Here is a 19,737-nt window from a genome sequence, read left to right as displayed (position 1 = left end):
GGGAAGTTCATTCCATAGTTTAGATTGGGAGTGAGTCTGTAGTTCTGACTGGAATGGGAAGTTCATTCCATAGTTTAGATTGGGAGTGAGTCTGTAGTTCTGACTGCAATGGGAAGTTCATTCCATAGTTTAGATTGGGAGTGAGTCTGTAGTTCTGACTGTAATGGGAAGTTCATTCCATAGTTTAGATTGGGAGTGAGTCTGTAGTTCTGACTGGAATGGGAAGTTCATTCCATAGTTTAGATTGGGAGTGAGTCTGTAGTTCTGACTGCAATGGGAAGTTCATTCCATAGTTTAGATTGGGAGTGAGTCTGTAGTTCTGACTGTAATGGGAAGTTCATTCCATAGTTTAGATTGGGAGTGAGTCTGTAGTTCTGACTGCAATGGGAAGTTCATTCCATAGTTTAGATTGGGAGTGAGTCTGTAGTTCTGACTGCAATGGGAAGTTCATTCCATAGTTTAGATTGGGAGTGAGTCTGTAGTTCTGACTGTAATGGGAAGTTCATTCCATAGTTTAGATTGGGAGTGAGTCTGTAGTTCTGACTGCAATGGGAAGTTCATTCCATAGTTTAGATTGGGAGTGAGTCTGTAGTTCTGACTGCAATGGGAAGTTCATTCCATAGTTTAGATTGGGAGTGAGTCTGTAGTTCTGACTGCAATGGGAAGTTCATTCCTTAGTTTAGATTGGGAGTGAGTCTGTAGTTCTGTAGTTTAGATTGGGAGTGAGTCTGTAGTTCTGACTGCGATGGGAAGTTCATTCCATAGTTTAGATTGGGAGTGAGTCTGTAGTTCTGACTGCGATGGGAAGTTCATTCCATAGTTTAGATTGGGAGTGAGTCTGTAGTTCTGACTGCGATGGGAAGTTCATTCCATAGTTTAGATTGGGAGTGAGTCTGTAGTTCTGACTGCGATGGGAAGTTCATTCCATAGTTTAGATTGGGAGTGAGTCTGTAGTTCTGACTGTAATGGGAAGTTCATTCCATAGTTTAGATTGGGTGTGAGTCTGTAGTTCTGACTGCAGTGGGAAGTTCATTCCATAGTTTAGATTGGGAGTGAGTCTGTAGTTCTGACTGCAATGGGAAGTTCATTCCATAGTTTAGATTGGGAGTGAGTCTGTAGTTCTGACTGCAGTGGGAAGTTCATTCCATAGTTTAGATTGGGAGTGAGTCTGTAGTTCTGACTGCAATGGGAAGTTCATTCCATAGTTTAGATTGGGAGTGAGTCTGTAGTTCTGTTCATTCCATAGTTTAGATTGGGATTGAGTCTGTAGTTCTGACTGCAGTGGGAAGTTCATTCCATAGTTTAGATTGGGAGTGAGTCTGTAGTTCTGACTGTAATGGGAAGTTCATTCCATAGTTTAGATTGGGAGTGAGTCTGTAGTTCTGACTGTAATGGGAAGTTCATTCCATAGTTTAGATTGGGAGTGAGTCTGTAGTTCTGACTGCAATGGGAAGTTCATTCCATAGTTTAGATTGGGAGTGAGTCTGTAGTTCTGACTGTAATGGGAAGTTCATTCCATAGTTTAGATTGGGAGTGAGTCTGTAGTTCTGACTGTAATGGGAAGTTCATTCCATAGTTTAGATTGGGAGTGAGTCTGCAGTTCTGACTGCAATGGGAAGTTAATTCCATAGTTTAGATTGGGAGTGAGTCTGTAGTTCTGACTGCAGTGGGAAGTTCATTCCATAGTTTAGATTGGGAGTGAGTCTGTAGTTCTGACTGCATTGGGAAGTTCATTCCATAGTTTAGATTGGGAGTGAGTCTGTAGTTCTGACTGCAGTGGGAAGTTCATTCCATAGTTTAGATTGGGAGTGAGTCTGTAGTTCTGACTGTAATGGGAAGTTCATTCCATAGTTTAGATTGGGAGTGAGTCTGTAGTTCTGACTGCAATGGGAAGTTCATTCCATAGTTTAGATTGGGAGTGAGTCTGTAGTTCTGACTGCAGTGGGAAGTTCATTCCATAGTTTAGATTGGGAGTGAGTCTGTAGTTCTGACTGCAATGGGAAGTTCATTCCATAGTTTAGATTGGGAGTGAGTCTGTAGTTCTGACTGCAATGGGAAGTTCATTCCATAGTTTAGATTGGGAGTGAGTCTGTAGTTCTGACTGTAATGGGAAGTTCATTCCATAGTTTAGATTGGGAGTGAGTCTGTAGTTCTGGCTGCAATGGGAAATTCATTCCATAGTTTAGATTGGGAGTGAGTCTGTAGTTCTGACTGCAATGGGAAGTTCATTCCATAGTTTAGATTGGGAGTGAGTCTGTAGTTCTGACTGCAATGGGAAGTTCATTCCATAGTTTAGATTGGGAGTGAGTCTGTAGTTCTGACTGCAATGGGAAGTTCATTCCATAGTTTAGATTGGGAGTGAGTCTGTAGTTCTGACTGCAATGGGAAGTTCATTCCATAGTTTAGATTGGGAGTGAGTCTGTAGTTCTGACTGCAATGGGAAGTTCATTCCATAGTTTAGATTGGGAGTGAGTCTGTAGTTCTGACTGCAATGGGAAGTTCATTCCATAGTTTAGATTGGGAGTGAGTCTGTAGTTCTGACTGCAATGGGAAGTTCATTCCATAGTTTAGATTGGGAGTGAGTCTGTAGTTCTGACTGCAATGGGAAGTTCATTCCATAGTTTAGATTGGGAGTGAGTCTGTAGTTCTGACTGCAATGGGAAGTTCATTCCATAGTTTAGATTGGGAGTGAGTCTGTAGTTCTGACTGCAATGGGAAGTTCATTCCATAGTTTAGATTGGGAGTGAGTCTGTAGTTCTGACTGCAATGGGAAGTTCATTCCATAGTTTAGATTGGGAGTGAGTCTGTAGTTCTGACTGCAATGGGAAGTTCATTCCATAGTTTAGATTGGGAGTGAGTCTGTAGTTCTGACTGTAATGGGAAGTTCATTCCATAGTTTAGATTGGGAGTGAGTCTGTAGTTCTGACTGCAATGGGAAGTTCATTCCATAGTTTAGATTGGGAGTGAGTCTGTAGTTCTGACTGGAATGGGAAGTTCATTCCATAGTTTAGATTGGGAGTGAGTCTGTAGTTCTGACTGCAATGGGAAGTTCATTCCATAGTTTAGATTGGGAGTGAGTCTGTAGTTCTGACTGTAATGGGAAGTTCATTCCATAGTTTAGATTGGGAGTGAGTCTGTAGTTCTGACTGGAATGGGAAGTTCATTCCATAGTTTAGATTGGGAGTGAGTCTGTAGTTCTGACTGCAATGGGAAGTTCATTCCATAGTTTAGATTGGGAGTGAGTCTGTAGTTCTGACTGTAATGGGAAGTTCATTCCATAGTTTAGATTGGGAGTGAGTCTGTAGTTCTGACTGCAATGGGAAGTTCATTCCATAGTTTAGATTGGGAGTGAGTCTGTAGTTCTGACTGCAATGGGAAGTTCATTCCATAGTTTAGATTGGGAGTGAGTCTGTAGTTCTGACTGTAATGGGAAGTTCATTCCATAGTTTAGATTGGGAGTGAGTCTGTAGTTCTGACTGCAATGGGAAGTTCATTCCATAGTTTAGATTGGGAGTGAGTCTGTAGTTCTGACTGCAATGGGAAGTTCATTCCATAGTTTAGATTGGGAGTGAGTCTGTAGTTCTGACTGCAATGGGAAGTTCATTCCTTAGTTTAGATTGGGAGTGAGTCTGTAGTTCTGTAGTTTAGATTGGGAGTGAGTCTGTAGTTCTGACTGCGATGGGAAGTTCATTCCATAGTTTAGATTGGGAGTGAGTCTGTAGTTCTGACTGCGATGGGAAGTTCATTCCATAGTTTAGATTGGGAGTGAGTCTGTAGTTCTGACTGCGATGGGAAGTTCATTCCATAGTTTAGATTGGGAGTGAGTCTGTAGTTCTGACTGCGATGGGAAGTTCATTCCATAGTTTAGATTGGGAGTGAGTCTGTAGTTCTGACTGCGATGGGAAGTTCATTCCATAGTTTAGATTGGGAGTGAGTCTGTAGTTCTGACTGCGATGGGAAGTTCATTCCATAGTTTAGATTGGGAGTGAGTCTGTAGTTCTGACTGCGATGGGAAGTTCATTCCATAGTTTAGATTGGGAGTGAGTCTGTAGTTCTGACTGCGATGGGAAGTTCATTCCATAGTTTACATTGGGAGTGAGTCTGTAGTTCTGACTGCGATGGGAAGTTCATTCCATAGTTTACATTGGGAGTGAGTCTGTAGTTCTGACTGCGATGGGAAGTTCATTCCATAGTTTACATTGGGAGTGAGTCTGTAGTTCTGACTGCGATGGGAGGTTCATTCCATAGTTTACATTGGGAGTGAGTCTGTAGTTCTGACTGCAATGGGAAGTTCATTCCATAGTTTAGATTGTGAGTGAGTCTGTAGTTCTGACTGCAATGGGAAGTTCATTCCATAGTTTAGATTGGGAGTGAGTCTGTAGTTCTGATTGCAATGGGAAGTTCATTCCATAGTTTAGATTGGGAGTGAGTCTGTAGTTCTGACTGCAATGGGAAGTTAATTCCATAGTTTAGATTGGGAGTGAGTCTGTAGTTCTGACTGCAGTGGGAAGTTAATTCCATAGTTTAGATTGGGAGTGAGTCTGTAGTTCTGACTGCAATGGGAAGTTCATTCCATAGTTTAGATGGGGAGTAAGTCTGTAGTTCTGACTGTAATGGGAAGTTCATTCCATAGTTTAGATTGGGAGTGAGTCTGTAGTTCTGACTGTAATGGGAAGTTCATTCCATAGTTTAGATTGGGTGTGAGTCTGTAGTTCTGACTGCAGTGGGAAGTTCATTCCATAGTTTAGATTGGGAGTGAGTCTGTAGTTCTGACTGCAATGGGAAGTTCATTCCATAGTTTAGATTGGGAGTGAGTCTGTAGTTCTGACTGCAGTGGGAAGTTCATTCCATAGTTTAGATTGGGAGTGAGTCTGTAGTTCTGACTGCAATGGGAAGTTCATTCCATAGTTTAGATTGGGAGTGAGTCTGTAGTTCTGTTCATTCCATAGTTTAGATTGGGATTGAGTCTGTAGTTCTGACTGCAGTGGGAAGTTCATTCCATAGTTTAGATTGGGAGTGAGTCTGTAGTTCTGACTGTAATGGGAAGTTCATTCCATAGTTTAGATTGGGAGTGAGTCTGTAGTTCTGACTGTAATGGGAAGTTCATTCCATAGTTTAGATTGGGAGTGAGTCTGTAGTTCTGACTGCAATGGGAAGTTCATTCCATAGTTTAGATTGGGAGTGAGTCTGTAGTTCTGACTGTAATGGGAAGTTCATTCCATAGTTTAGATTGGGAGTGAGTCTGTAGTTCTGACTGTAATGGGAAGTTCATTCCATAGTTTAGATTGGGAGTGAGTCTGCAGTTCTGACTGCAATGGGAAGTTAATTCCATAGTTTAGATTGGGAGTGAGTCTGTAGTTCTGACTGCAGTGGGAAGTTCATTCCATAGTTTAGATTGGGAGTGAGTCTGTAGTTCTGACTGCATTGGGAAGTTCATTCCATAGTTTAGATTGGGAGTGAGTCTGTAGTTCTGACTGCAGTGGGAAGTTCATTCCATAGTTTAGATTGGGAGTGAGTCTGTAGTTCTGACTGTAATGGGAAGTTCATTCCATAGTTTAGATTGGGAGTGAGTCTGTAGTTCTGACTGCAATGGGAAGTTCATTCCATAGTTTAGATTGGGAGTGAGTCTGTAGTTCTGACTGCAGTGGGAAGTTCATTCCATAGTTTAGATTGGGAGTGAGTCTGTAGTTCTGACTGCAATGGGAAGTTCATTCCATAGTTTAGATTGGGAGTGAGTCTGTAGTTCTGACTGCAATGGGAAGTTCATTCCATAGTTTAGATTGGGAGTGAGTCTGTAGTTCTGACTGTAATGGGAAGTTCATTCCATAGTTTAGATTGGGAGTGAGTCTGTAGTTCTGACTGCAGTGGGAAGTTCATTCCATAGTTTAGATTGGGAGTGAGTCTGTAGTTCTGACTGTAATGGGAAGTTCATTCCATAGTTTAGATTGGGAGTGAGTCTGTAGTTCTGACTGCAATGGGAAGTTCATTCCATAGTTTAGATTGGGAGTGAGTCTGTAGTTCTGACTGCAATGGGAAGTTCATTCCATAGTTTAGATTGGGAGTGAGTCTGTAGTTCTGACTGCAATGGGAAGTTCATTCCATAGTTTAGATTGGGAGTGAGTCTGTAGTTCTGACTGCAATGGGAAGTTCATTCCATAGTTTAGATTGGGAGTGAGTCTGTAGTTCTGACTGTAATGGGAAGTTCATTCCATAGTTTAGATTGGGAGTGAGTCTGTAGTTCTGACTGCAGTGGGAAGTTCATTCCATTGTTTAGATTGGGAGTGAGTCTGTAGTTCTGACTGCAGTGGGAAGTTCATTCCATATTTTAGATTGGGAGTGAGTCTGTAGTTCTGACTGCAATGGGAAGTTCATTCCATAGTTTAGATTGGGAGTGAGTCTGTAGTTCTGACTGCAGTGGGAAGTTCATTCCATAGTTTAGATTGGGAGTGAGTCTGTAGTTCTGACTGCAATGGGAAGTTCATTCCATAGTTTAGATTGGGAGTGAGTCTGTAGTTCTGACTGCAATGGGAAGTTCATTCCATAGTTTAGATTGGGATTGAGTCTGTAGTTCTGACTGCAGTGGGAAGTTCATTCCATAGTTTAGATTGGGAGTGAGTCTGTAGTTCTGACTGTAATGGGAAGTTCATTCCATAGTTTAGATTGGGAGTGAGTATGTAGTTCTGACTGTAATGGGAAGTTCATTCCATAGTTTAGATTGGGAGTGAGTCTGTAGTTCTGACTGCAATGGGAAGTTCATTCCATAGTTTAGATTGGGAGTGAGTCTGTAGTTCTGACTGTAATGGGAAGTTCATTCCATAGTTTAGATTGGGAGTGAGTCTGTAGTTCTGACTGTAATGGGAAGTTCATTCCATAGTTTAGATTGGGAGTGAGTCTGCAGTTCTGACTGCAATGGGAAGTTCATTCCATAGTTTAGATTGGGAGTGAGTCTGTAGTTCTGACTGCAGTGGGAAGTTCATTCCATAGTTTAGATTGGGAGTGAGTCTGTAGTTCTGACTGCATTGGGAAGTTCATTCCATAGTTTAGATTGGGAGTGAGTCTGTAGTTCTGACTGCAGTGGGAAGTTCATTCCATAGTTTAGATTGGGAGTGAGTCTGTAGTTCTGACTGTAATGGGAAGTTCATTCCATAGTTTAGATTGGGAGTGAGTCTGTAGTTCTGACTGCAATGGGAAGTTCATTCCATAGTTTAGATTGGGAGTGAGTCTGTAGTTCTGACTGCAATGGGAAGTTCATTCCATAGTTTAGATTGGGAGTGAGTCTGTAGTTCTGACTGCAATGGGAAGTTCATTCCATAGTTTAGATTGGGAGTGAGTCTGTAGTTCTGACTGCAATGGGAAGTTCATTCCATAGTTTAGATTGGGAGTGAGTCTGTAGTTCTGACTGTAATGGGAAGTTCATTCCATAGTTTAGATTGGGAGTGAGTCTGTAGTTCTGACTGCAGTGGGAAGTTCATTCCATTGTTTAGATTGGGAGTGAGTCTGTAGTTCTGACTGCAGTGGGAAGTTCATTCCATAGTTTAGATTGGGAGTGAGTCTGTAGTTCTGACTGCAATGGGAAGTTCATTCCATAGTTTAGATTGGGAGTGAGTCTGTAGTTCTGACTGCAGTGGGAAGTTCATTCCATAGTTTAGATTGGGAGTGAGTCTGTAGTTCTGACTGCAATGGGAAGTTCATTCCATAGTTTAGATTGGGAGTGAGTCTGTAGTTCTGACTGCAGTGGGAAGTTCATTCCATAGTTTAGATTGGGAGTGAGTCTGTAGTTCTGACTGTAATGGGAAGTTCATTCCATAGTTTAGATTGGGAGTGAGTCTGTAGTTCTGACTGCGATGGGAAGTTCATTCCATAGTTTACATTGGGAGTGAGTCTGTAGTTCTGACTGCGATGGGAAGTTCATTCCATAGTTTACATTGGGAGTGAGTCTGTAGTTCTGACTGCGATGGGAAGTTCATTCCATAGTTTACATTGGGAGTGAGTCTGTAGTTCTGACTGCGATGGGAAGTTCATTCCATAGTTTACATTGGGAGTGAGTCTGTAGTTCTGACTGCAATGGGAAGTTCATTCCATAGTTTAGATTGTGAGTGAGTCTGTAGTTCTGACTGCAATGGGAAGTTCATTCCATAGTTTAGATTGGGAGTGAGTCTGTAGTTCTGACTGCAATGGGAAGTTCATTCCATAGTTTAGATTGGGAGTGAGTCTGTAGTTCTGACTGCAATGGGAAGTTCATTCCATAGTTTAGATTGGGAGTGAGTCTGTAGTTCTGACTGTAATGGAAGTTCATTCCATAGTTTAGATTGGGAGTGAGTCTGTAGTTCTGACTGCAATGGGAAGTTCATTCCATAGTTTAGATTGGGAGTGAGTCTGTAGTTCTGACTGCAATGGGAAGTTCATTCCATAGTTTAGATTGGGAGTGAGTCTGTAGTTCTGACTGCAATGGGAAGTTCATTCCTTAGTTTAGATTGGGAGTGAGTCTGTAGTTCTGTAGTTTAGATTGGGAGTGAGTCTGTAGTTCTGACTGCGATGGGAAGTTCATTCCATAGTTTAGATTGGGAGTGAGTCTGTAGTTCTGACTGCGATGGGAAGTTCATTCCATAGTTTAGATTGGGAGTGAGTCTGTAGTTCTGACTGCGATGGGAAGTTCATTCCATAGTTTAGATTGGGAGTGAGTCTGTAGTTCTGACTGCGATGGGAAGTTCATTCCATAGTTTAGATTGGGAGTGAGTCTGTAGTTCTGACTGCGATGGGAAGTTCATTCCATAGTTTAGATTGGGAGTGAGTCTGTAGTTCTGACTGCGATGGGAAGTTCATTCCATAGTTTAGATTGGGAGTGAGTCTGTAGTTCTGACTGCGATGGGAAGTTCATTCCATAGTTTAGATTGGGAGTGAGTCTAGTTCTGACTGCGATGGGAAGTTCATTCCATAGTTTACATTGGGAGTGAGTCTGTAGTTCTGACTGCGATGGGAAGTTCATTCCATAGTTTACATTGGGAGTGAGTCTGTAGTTCTGACTGCGATGGGAAGTTCATTCCATAGTTTACATTGGGAGTGAGTCTGTAGTTCTGACTGCGATGGGAGGTTCATTCCATAGTTTACATTGGGAGTGAGTCTGTAGTTCTGACTGCAATGGGAAGTTCATTCCATAGTTTAGATTGTGAGTGAGTCTGTAGTTCTGACTGCAATGGGAAGTTCATTCCATAGTTTAGATTGGGAGTGAGTCTGTAGTTCTGATTGCAATGGGAAGTTCATTCCATAGTTTAGATTGGGAGTGAGTCTGTAGTTCTGACTGCAATGGGAAGTTAATTCCATAGTTTAGATTGGGAGTGAGTCTGTAGTTCTGACTGCAGTGGGAAGTTCATTCCATAGTTTAGATTGGGAGTGAGTCTGTAGTTCTGACTGCAATGGGAAGTTCATTCCATAGTTTAGATGGGGAGTAAGTCTGTAGTTCTGACTGTAATGGGAAGTTCATTCCATAGTTTAGATTGGGAGTGAGTCTGTAGTTCTGACTGTAATGGGAAGTTCATTCCATAGTTTAGATTGGGTGTGAGTCTGTAGTTCTGACTGCAGTGGGAAGTTCATTCCATAGTTTAGATTGGGAGTGAGTCTGTAGTTCTGACTGCAATGGGAAGTTCATTCCATAGTTTAGATTGGGAGTGAGTCTGTAGTTCTGACTGCAGTGGGAAGTTCATTCCATAGTTTAGATTGGGAGTGAGTCTGTAGTTCTGACTGCAATGGGAAGTTCATTCCATAGTTTAGATTGGGAGTGAGTCTGTAGTTCTGTTCATTCCATAGTTTAGATTGGGATTGAGTCTGTAGTTCTGACTGCAGTGGGAAGTTCATTCCATAGTTTAGATTGGGAGTGAGTCTGTAGTTCTGACTGTAATGGGAAGTTCATTCCATAGTTTAGATTGGGAGTGAGTCTGTAGTTCTGACTGTAATGGGAAGTTCATTCCATAGTTTAGATTGGGAGTGAGTCTGTAGTTCTGACTGCAATGGGAAGTTCATTCCATAGTTTAGATTGGGGGTGAGTCTGTAGTTCTGACTGTAATGGGAAGTTCATTCCATAGTTTAGATTGGGAGTGAGTCTGTAGTTCTGACTGTAATGGGAAGTTCATTCCATAGTTTAGATTGGGAGTGAGTCTGCAGTTCTGACTGCAATGGGAAGTTAATTCCATAGTTTAGATTGGGAGTGAGTCTGTAGTTCTGACTGCAGTGGGAAGTTCATTCCATAGTTTAGATTGGGAGTGAGTCTGTAGTTCTGACTGCATTGGGAAGTTCATTCCATAGTTTAGATTGGGAGTGAGTCTGTAGTTCTGACTGCAGTGGGAAGTTCATTCCATAGTTTAGATTGGGAGTGAGTCTGTAGTTCTGACTGTAATGGGAAGTTCATTCCATAGTTTAGATTGGGAGTGAGTCTGTAGTTCTGACTGCAATGGGAAGTTCATTCCATAGTTTAGATTGGGAGTGAGTCTGTAGTTCTGACTGCAGTGGGAAGTTCATTCCATAGTTTAGATTGGGAGTGAGTCTGTAGTTCTGACTGCAATGGGAAGTTCATTCCATAGTTTAGATTGGGAGTGAGTCTGTAGTTCTGACTGCAATGGGAAGTTCATTCCATAGTTTAGATTGGGAGTGAGTCTGTAGTTCTGACTGTAATGGGAAGTTCATTCCATAGTTTAGATTGGGAGTGAGTCTGTAGTTCTGACTGCAGTGGGAAGTTCATTCCATAGTTTAGATTGGGAGTGAGTCTGTAGTTCTGACTGTAATGGGAAGTTCATTCCATAGTTTAGATTGGGAGTGAGTCTGTAGTTCTGACTGCAATGGGAAGTTCATTCCATAGTTTAGATTGGGAGTGAGTCTGTAGTTCTGACTGCAATGGGAAGTTCATTCCATAGTTTAGATTGGGAGTGAGTCTGTAGTTCTGACTGCAATGGGAAGTTCATTCCATAGTTTAGATTGGGAGTGAGTCTGTAGTTCTGACTGCAATGGGAAGTTCATTCCATAGTTTAGATTGGGAGTGAGTCTGTAGTTCTGACTGTAATGGGAAGTTCATTCCATAGTTTAGATTGGGAGTGAGTCTGTAGTTCTGACTGCAGTGGGAAGTTCATTCCATTGTTTAGATTGGGAGTGAGTCTGTAGTTCTGACTGCAGTGGGAAGTTCATTCCATATTTTAGATTGGGAGTGAGTCTGTAGTTCTGACTGCAATGGGAAGTTCATTCCATAGTTTAGATTGGGAGTGAGTCTGTAGTTCTGACTGCAGTGGGAAGTTCATTCCATAGTTTAGATTGGGAGTGAGTCTGTAGTTCTGACTGCAATGGGAAGTTCATTCCATAGTTTAGATTGGGAGTGAGTCTGTAGTTCTGACTGCAATGGGAAGTTCATTCCATAGTTTAGATTGGGATTGAGTCTGTAGTTCTGACTGCAGTGGGAAGTTCATTCCATAGTTTAGATTGGGAGTGAGTCTGTAGTTCTGACTGTAATGGGAAGTTCATTCCATAGTTTAGATTGGGAGTGAGTATGTAGTTCTGACTGTAATGGGAAGTTCATTCCATAGTTTAGATTGGGAGTGAGTCTGTAGTTCTGACTGCAATGGGAAGTTCATTCCATAGTTTAGATTGGGAGTGAGTCTGTAGTTCTGACTGTAATGGGAAGTTCATTCCATAGTTTAGATTGGGAGTGAGTCTGTAGTTCTGACTGTAATGGGAAGTTCATTCCATAGTTTAGATTGGGAGTGAGTCTGCAGTTCTGACTGCAATGGGAAGTTCATTCCATAGTTTAGATTGGGAGTGAGTCTGTAGTTCTGACTGCAGTGGGAAGTTCATTCCATAGTTTAGATTGGGAGTGAGTCTGTAGTTCTGACTGCATTGGGAAGTTCATTCCATAGTTTAGATTGGGAGTGAGTCTGTAGTTCTGACTGCAGTGGGAAGTTCATTCCATAGTTTAGATTGGGAGTGAGTCTGTAGTTCTGACTGTAATGGGAAGTTCATTCCATAGTTTAGATTGGGAGTGAGTCTGTAGTTCTGACTGCAATGGGAAGTTCATTCCATAGTTTAGATTGGGAGTGAGTCTGTAGTTCTGACTGCAATGGGAAGTTCATTCCATAGTTTAGATTGGGAGTGAGTCTGTAGTTCTGACTGCAATGGGAAGTTCATTCCATAGTTTAGATTGGGAGTGAGTCTGTAGTTCTGACTGCAATGGGAAGTTCATTCCATAGTTTAGATTGGGAGTGAGTCTGTAGTTCTGACTGTAATGGGAAGTTCATTCCATAGTTTAGATTGGGAGTGAGTCTGTAGTTCTGACTGCAGTGGGAAGTTCATTCCATTGTTTAGATTGGGAGTGAGTCTGTAGTTCTGACTGCAGTGGGAAGTTCATTCCATAGTTTAGATTGGGAGTGAGTCTGTAGTTCTGACTGCAATGGGAAGTTCATTCCATAGTTTAGATTGGGAGTGAGTCTGTAGTTCTGACTGCAGTGGGAAGTTCATTCCATAGTTTAGATTGGGAGTGAGTCTGTAGTTCTGACTGCAATGGGAAGTTCATTCCATAGTTTAGATTGGGAGTGAGTCTGTAGTTCTGACTGCAGTGGGAAGTTCATTCCATAGTTTAGATTGGGAGTGAGTCTGTAGTTCTGACTGTAATGGGAAGTTCATTCCATAGTTTAGATTGGGAGTGAGTCTGTAGTTCTGACTGTGATGGGAAGTTCATTCCATAGTTTACATTGGGAGTGAGTCTGTAGTTCTGACTGCGATGGGAAGTTCATTCCATAGTTTACATTGGGAGTGAGTCTGTAGTTCTGACTGCGATGGGAAGTTCATTCCATAGTTTACATTGGGAGTGAGTCTGTAGTTCTGACTGCGATGGGAAGTTCATTCCATAGTTTACATTGGGAGTGAGTCTGTAGTTCTGACTGCAATGGGAAGTTCATTCCATAGTTTAGATTGTGAGTGAGTCTGTAGTTCTGACTGCAATGGGAAGTTCATTCCATAGTTTAGATTGGGAGTGAGTCTGTAGTTCTGACTGCAATGGGAAGTTCATTCCATAGTTTAGATTGGGAGTGAGTCTGTAGTTCTGACTGCAATGGGAAGTTCATTCCATAGTTTAGATTGGGAGTGAGTCTTGTAGATCTGCTATTTTTCAATAGCTAAATTATAACATAATGTTTAAAACACCAAAAGGGGTTCCCGCCCAGAATGGGTTAAGGTTCATTCAGACAGCTCAAAAGGCCAATAAAGAAGATAAATGACCCATTGGACTAACTATTAGACTATTAGACTACTAATAATACTACTAACTCACATTCAAGCTAGTTACGTTCTTAGCTTACGCATGTTTCATGATAACTACTTTTTATGTATCGCTCTGGATTAAGAGCGTCTGCTAAATGCCTAAATTGTAATTGTCTTTGTCTTCAATCCAGTGTTGAGCCATCGGGCTGGCATGCTTGATCTACCATCAGAACATGAAGTACGAAGCCTGGATGAGCAGAACAACCATGAGCAGAACAACCATGAGCAGAACCACCTGGATGAGCAGAACCACCACCAGCAGAACCACCATGAGCAGAACCACCTGGATGAGCAGAACCAGCACCATTATAAACGATATCACCTGGAAGAGAAACAGGGATTACACACCTTGGCGTCCATCTCTACAGAAAACCCACAGAGCATTCATACCATCACATCAGTCGCTAAAGAATACTTACATTTACCACTGGTGAGTTTATAAATGTCAGGAAAAATGGTCACCTTTTTGGCAGACACCGGAAAAAACACCTCTAGCATAAGAACACCTCTAGCATAAGAACACCTCTAGCATAAGGCCTCTAAAACACCTCTAGCATAAGGCCTCTAAAACACCTCTAGCATAAGAACACCTCTAGCATAAGGCCTCTAAAACACCTCTAGCATAAGGCCTCTAAAACACCTCTAGCATAAGAACACCTCTAGCATAAGGCCTCTAAAACACCTCTAGCATAAGAACACCTCTAGCATAAGAACACCTCTAGCATAAGGCCTCTAAAACACCTCTAGCATAAGGCCTCTAAAACACCTCTAGCATAAGGCCTCTAAAACACCTCTAGCATAAGGCCTCTAAAACACCTCTAGCATAAGGCCTCTAAAACACCTCTAGCATAAGGCCTCTAAAACACCTCTAGCATAAGGCCTCTAAACACCTCTAGCATAAGGCCTCTAAACACCTCTAGCATAAGGCCTCTAAACACCTCTAGCATAAGGCCTCTAAAACACATCTAGCATAAGGCCTCTAAAACACCTCTAGCATAAGGCCTCTAAAACACCTCTAGCATAAGGCCTCTAAAACACCTCTAGCATAAGGCCTCTTAAACACCTCTAGCATAAGGCCATAAAAACACCTCTAGCATAAGGCCTCTAAAACACATCTAGCATAAGGCCTCTAAAACACCTCTAGCATAAGGCCTCTAAAACACCTCTAGCATAAGGCCTCTAAAACACCTCTAGCATAAGGCCATAAAAACACCTCTAGCATAAGGCCTCTAAAACACCTCTAGCATAAGGCCTCTAAAACACCTCTAGCATAAGGCCTCTAAAACACCTCTAGCATAAGGCCATAAAAACACCTCTAGCATAAGGCCATAAAACACCTCTAGCATAAGGCCTCTAAAACACCTCTAGCATAAGGCCTCTAAAACACCTCTAGCATAAGGCCATAAAACACCTCTAGCATAAGGCCTCTAAACACCTCTAGCATAAGAACACCTCTAGCATAAGGCCTCTAAACACCTCTAACATAAGGCCATAAAACACCTCTAGCATAAGGCCTCTAAAACACCTCTAGCATAAGGCCTCTAAAACACCTCTAGCATAAGAACACCTCTAGCATAAGGCCTCTAAAACACCTAGCATAAGGCCTCTAAAACACCTCTAGCATAAGGCCTCTAAAACACCTCTAGCATAAGAACACCTCTAGCATAAGGCCTCTAAAACACCTCTAGCATAAGGCCTCTAAAACACCTCTAGCATAAGGCCTCTAAAACACCTCTAGCATAAGGCCTCTAAAACACCTCTAGCATAAGGCCTCTAAACACCTCTAGCATAAGGCCTCTAAAACACCTCTAACATAAGGCCTCTAAACACCTCTAGCATAAGGCCTCTAAAACACCTCTAACATAAGGCCTCTAAACACCACTAGCATAAGGCCTCTAATACACCTCTAGCATAAGGCCTCTAAATACCTCTAGCATAAGGCCTCTAAACACCTCTAACATAAGGCCATAAAAACACCTCTAGCATAAGGCCTCTAAAACACCTCTAGCATAAGGCCTCTAAACACCTCTAACATAAGGCCATAAAAACACCTCTAGCATAAGGCCTCTAAAACACCTCTAGCATAAGGCCTCTAAAACACCTCTAGCATAAGGCCTCTAAAACACCTCTAGCATAAGGCCTCTAAAACACCTCTAGCATAAGGCCTCTAAAACACCTCTAGCATAAGGCCATAAAAACACCTCTAGCATAAGGCCTCTAAAACACCTCTAGCATAAGGCCATAAAAACACCTCTAGCATAAGGCCATAAAAACACCTCTAGCATAAGGCCATAAAAACACCTCTAGCATAAGGCCATAAAAACACCTCTAGCATAAGGCCTCTAAAACATCTCTAGCATAAGGCCTCTAAAATACCTCTAGCATAAGGCCATAAAAACACCTCTAGCATAAGGCCTCTAAAACACCTCTAGCATAAGGCCTCTAAAATACCTCTAGCATAAGGCCATAAAAACACCTCTAGCATAAGGCCTCTAAAACACCTCTAGCATAAGGCCTCTAAACACCTCTAGCATAAGGCCTCTAAAACACCTCTAGCATAAGGCCTCTAAAACACCTCTAGCATAAGGCCTCTAAAACACCTCTAGCATAAGGCCTCTAAAACACCTCTAGCATAAGGCCATAAAAACACCTCTAGCATAAGGCCATAAAAACACCTCTAGCATAAGGCCTCTAAAACACCTCTAGCATAAGGCCTCTAAAACACCTCTAGCATAAGAACACCTCTAGCATAAGGCCTCTAAAACACCTCTAGCATAAGGCCTCTAAAACACCTCTAGCATAAGGCCTCTAAAACACCTCTAGCATAAGGCCATAAAAACACCTCTAGCATAAGGCCTCTAAAACACCTCTAGCATAAGGCCATAAAAACACCTCTAGCATAAGGCCTCTAAAACACCTCTAGCATAAGGCCTCTAAAACACCTCTAGCATAAGGCCTCTAAAACACCTCTAGCATAAGGCCATAAAAACACCTCTAGCATAAGGCCTCTAAAACACCTCTAGCATAAGGCCTCTAAACACCTCTAACATAAGAACACCTCTAGCATAAGGCCTCTAAAACACCTCTAGCATAAGGCCATAAAAACACCTCTAGCATAAGGCCTCTAAACACCTCTAGCATAAGGCCTCTAAAACACCTCTAGCATAAGGCCTCTAAAACACCTCTAGCATAAGGCCATAAAAACACCTCTAGCATAAGGCCTCTAAAACACCTCTAGCATAAGGCCATAAAAACACCTCTAGCATAAGGCCATAAAAACACCTCTAGCATAAGGCCTCTAAAACACCTCTAGAAAAACACCTCTAGCATAAGGCCTCTAAAACACCTCTAGCATAAGGCCTCTAAAACACCTCTAGCATAAGGCCTCTAAAACACCTCTAGCATAAGGCCTCTAAAACACCTCTAGCATAAGAACACCTCTAGCATAAGAACACCTCTAGCATAAGGCCTCTAAACCACCTCTAGCATAAGGCCTCTAAAACACCTCTAGCATAAGAACACCTCTAGCATAAGGCCTCTAAAACACCTCTAGCATAAGGCCTCTAAAACACCTCTAGCATAAGGCCTCTAAAACACCTCTAGCATAAGGCCTCTAAAACACCTCTAGCATAAGGCCTCTAAAACACCTCTAGCATAAGGCCTCTAAAACACCTCTAGCATAAGGCCTCTAAACACCTCTAGCATAAGGCCTCTAAAACACCTCTAGCATAAGGCCATAAAAACACCTCTAGCATAAGGCCTCTAAAACACCTCTAGCATAAGAACACCTCTAGCATAAGGCCTCTAAAACACCTCTAGCATAAGGCCTCTAAAACACCTCTAGCATAAGGCCTCTAAAACACCTCTAGCATAAGGCCATAAAAACACCTCTAGCATAAGGCCATAAAAACACCTTTAGCATAAGGCCTCTAAAACACCTCTAGCATAAGAACACCTCTAGCATAAGGCCTCTAAAACACCTCTAGCATAAGGCCATAAAAACACCTCTAGCATAAGGCCATAAAAACACCTCTAGCATAAGGCCTCTAAAACACCTCTAGCATAAAGCCATAAAAACACCTCTAGCATAAGGCCTCTAAAACACCTCTAGCATAAGGCCTCTAAAACACCTCTAGCATAAGGCCTCTAAAACACCTCTAGCATAAGGCCTCTAAAACACCTAGCATAAGGCCTCTAAAACACCTCTAGCATAAGGCCTCTAAACACCTCTAGCATAAGGCCTCTAAACACCTCTAGCATAAGGCCTCTAAACACCTCTAGCATAAGGCCTGTAAACACCTCTAGCATAAGGCCTCTAAAACACCTCTAGCATAAGGCCTCTAAAACACCTCTAGCATAAGGCCATAAAAACACCTCTAGCATAAGGCCTCTAAAACACCTAGCATAAGGCCTCCAAACACCTCTAGCATAAGGCCTCTAAACACCTCTAGCATAAGGCCTCTAAACACCTCTAGCATAAGGCCTCTAAAACACCTCTAGCATAAGGCCTCTAAAACACCTCTAGCATAAGGCCATAAAAACACCTCTAGCATAAGGCCTCTAAACACCTCTAGCATAAGGCCTCTAAACACCTCTAGCGTAAGGCCTCTAAAACACCTCTAGCATAAGGCCTCTAAACACCTCTAGCATAAGGCCTCTAAACACCTCTAGCATAAGGCCTCTAAAACACCTCTAGCATAAGGCCTCTAAAACACCTCTAGCATAAGGCCTCTAAAACACCTCTAGCATAAGGCCTCTAATACACCTCTAGCATAAGGCCTCTAAAACACCTCTAGCATAAGGCCTCTAAAACACCTCTAGCATAAGGCCTCTAAAACACCTCTAGCATAAGGCCTCTAAAACACCTCTAGCATAAGGCCTCTAAAACACCTCTAGCATAAGGCCTCTAAAATACCTCTAGCATAAGGCCTCTTAAACACCTCTAGCATAAGGCCTCTAAAACACCTCTAGCATAAGGCCTCTAAAACACCTCTAGCATAAGGCCATAAAAACACCTCTAGCATAAGGCCTCTAAACACCTCTAGCATAAGGCCTCTAAACACCTCTAGCATAAGGCCTCTAAAACACCTCTAGCATAAGGCCATAAAAACACCTCTAGCATAAGGCCTCTAAACACCTCTAGCGTAAGGCCTCTAAAACACCTCTAGCATAAGGCCTCTAAAACACCTCTAGCATAAGGCCTCTAAAACACCTCTAGCATAAGGCCTCTAAAACACCTCTAGCATAAGGCCTCTTAAACACCTCTAGCATAAGGCCTCTAAAACACCTCTAGCATAAGGCCTCTAAAACACCTCTAGCATAAGGCCTCTAAAACACCTCTAGCATAAGGCCTCTAAAACACCTCTAGCATAAGGCCTCTAAAACACCTCTAGCATAAGGCCTCTAAACACCTCTAGCATAAGGCCTCTAATACACCTCTAGCATAAGGCCTCTAAAACACCTCTAGCATAAGGCCTCTAAAACACCTCTAGCATAAGGCCTCTAAAACACCTCTAGCATAAGGCCTCTAAAACACCTCTAGCATAAGGCCTCTAAAACACCTCTAGCATAAGGCCTCTAAAACACCTCTAGCATAAGGCCTCTAAACACCTCTAGCATAAGGCCTCTAAAACACCTCTAGCATAAGGCCTCTAAAACACCTCTAGCATAAGGCCTCTAAAACACCTCTAGCATAAGGCCTCTAAACACCTCTAGCATAAGGCCTCTAAAATACCTCTAGCATAAGGCCTCTTAAACACCTCTAGCATAAGGCCTCTAAAACACCTCTAGCATAAGGCCTCTAAAACACCTCTAGCATAAGGCCTCTAAAACACCTCTAGCATAAGGCCTCTAAAACACCTCTAGCATAAGGCCTCTAAAACACCTCTAGCATAAGGCCTCTAAACACCTCTAGCATAAGGCCTCTAAAACACCTCTAGCATAAGGCCTCTAAACACCTCTAGCATAAGGCCTCTAAAACACCTCTAGCATAAGGCCTCTAAACACCTCTAGCATAAGGCCTCTAAAACACCTCTAGCATAAGGCCTCTAAACACCTCTAGCATAAGGCCTCTAAAACACCTCTAGCATAAGGCCTCTAAACACCTCTAGCATAAGGCCTCTAAAACACCTCTAGCATAAGGCCTCTAAAACACCTCTAGCATAAGGCCTCTAATACACCTCTAGCATAAGGCCATAAAAACACCTCTAGCATAAAAACACCTCTAGCATAAGGCCTCTAAACACCTCTAGCATAAGGCCTCTAAAACACCTCTAGCATAAGGCCTCTAAAACACCTCTAGCATAAGGCCTCTAATACACCTCTAGCATAAGGCCTCTAATACACCTCTAGCATAAGGCCATAAAAACACCTCTAGCATAAAAACACCTCTAGCATAAGGCCTCTAAACACCTCTAGCATAAAGCCTCTAAAACACCTCTAGCA

The 19,737-nt window shown here is 42.3% G+C and overlaps 1 protein-coding gene across 1 annotated transcript in view; it reads left to right on the top strand.

The window, feature by feature from the left end:
- The window catches only part of LOC306928153 (single-strand selective monofunctional uracil DNA glycosylase-like), a 44,290-nt gene that overhangs the window by 10,754 nt on the left and 13,799 nt on the right, over nt 1-19,737 (top strand). Inside the window, exon 2 of the mRNA XM_079508081.1 lies at nt 13,425-13,723. Within this exon, the coding sequence (XP_079364207.1) occupies nt 13,425-13,723 (299 nt within the window). The remainder of the gene's footprint in view (nt 1-13,424; nt 13,724-19,737) is intronic.

The sequence above is a fragment of the Electrona antarctica genome (genome assembly GCF_951216825.1).
Source record: "Electrona antarctica genome assembly, chromosome: 8".
Taxonomy (NCBI): Eukaryota; Metazoa; Chordata; class Actinopteri; order Myctophiformes; family Myctophidae; genus Electrona; species Electrona antarctica.
This window is presented reverse-complemented; position numbering and strand designations above follow the sequence as displayed.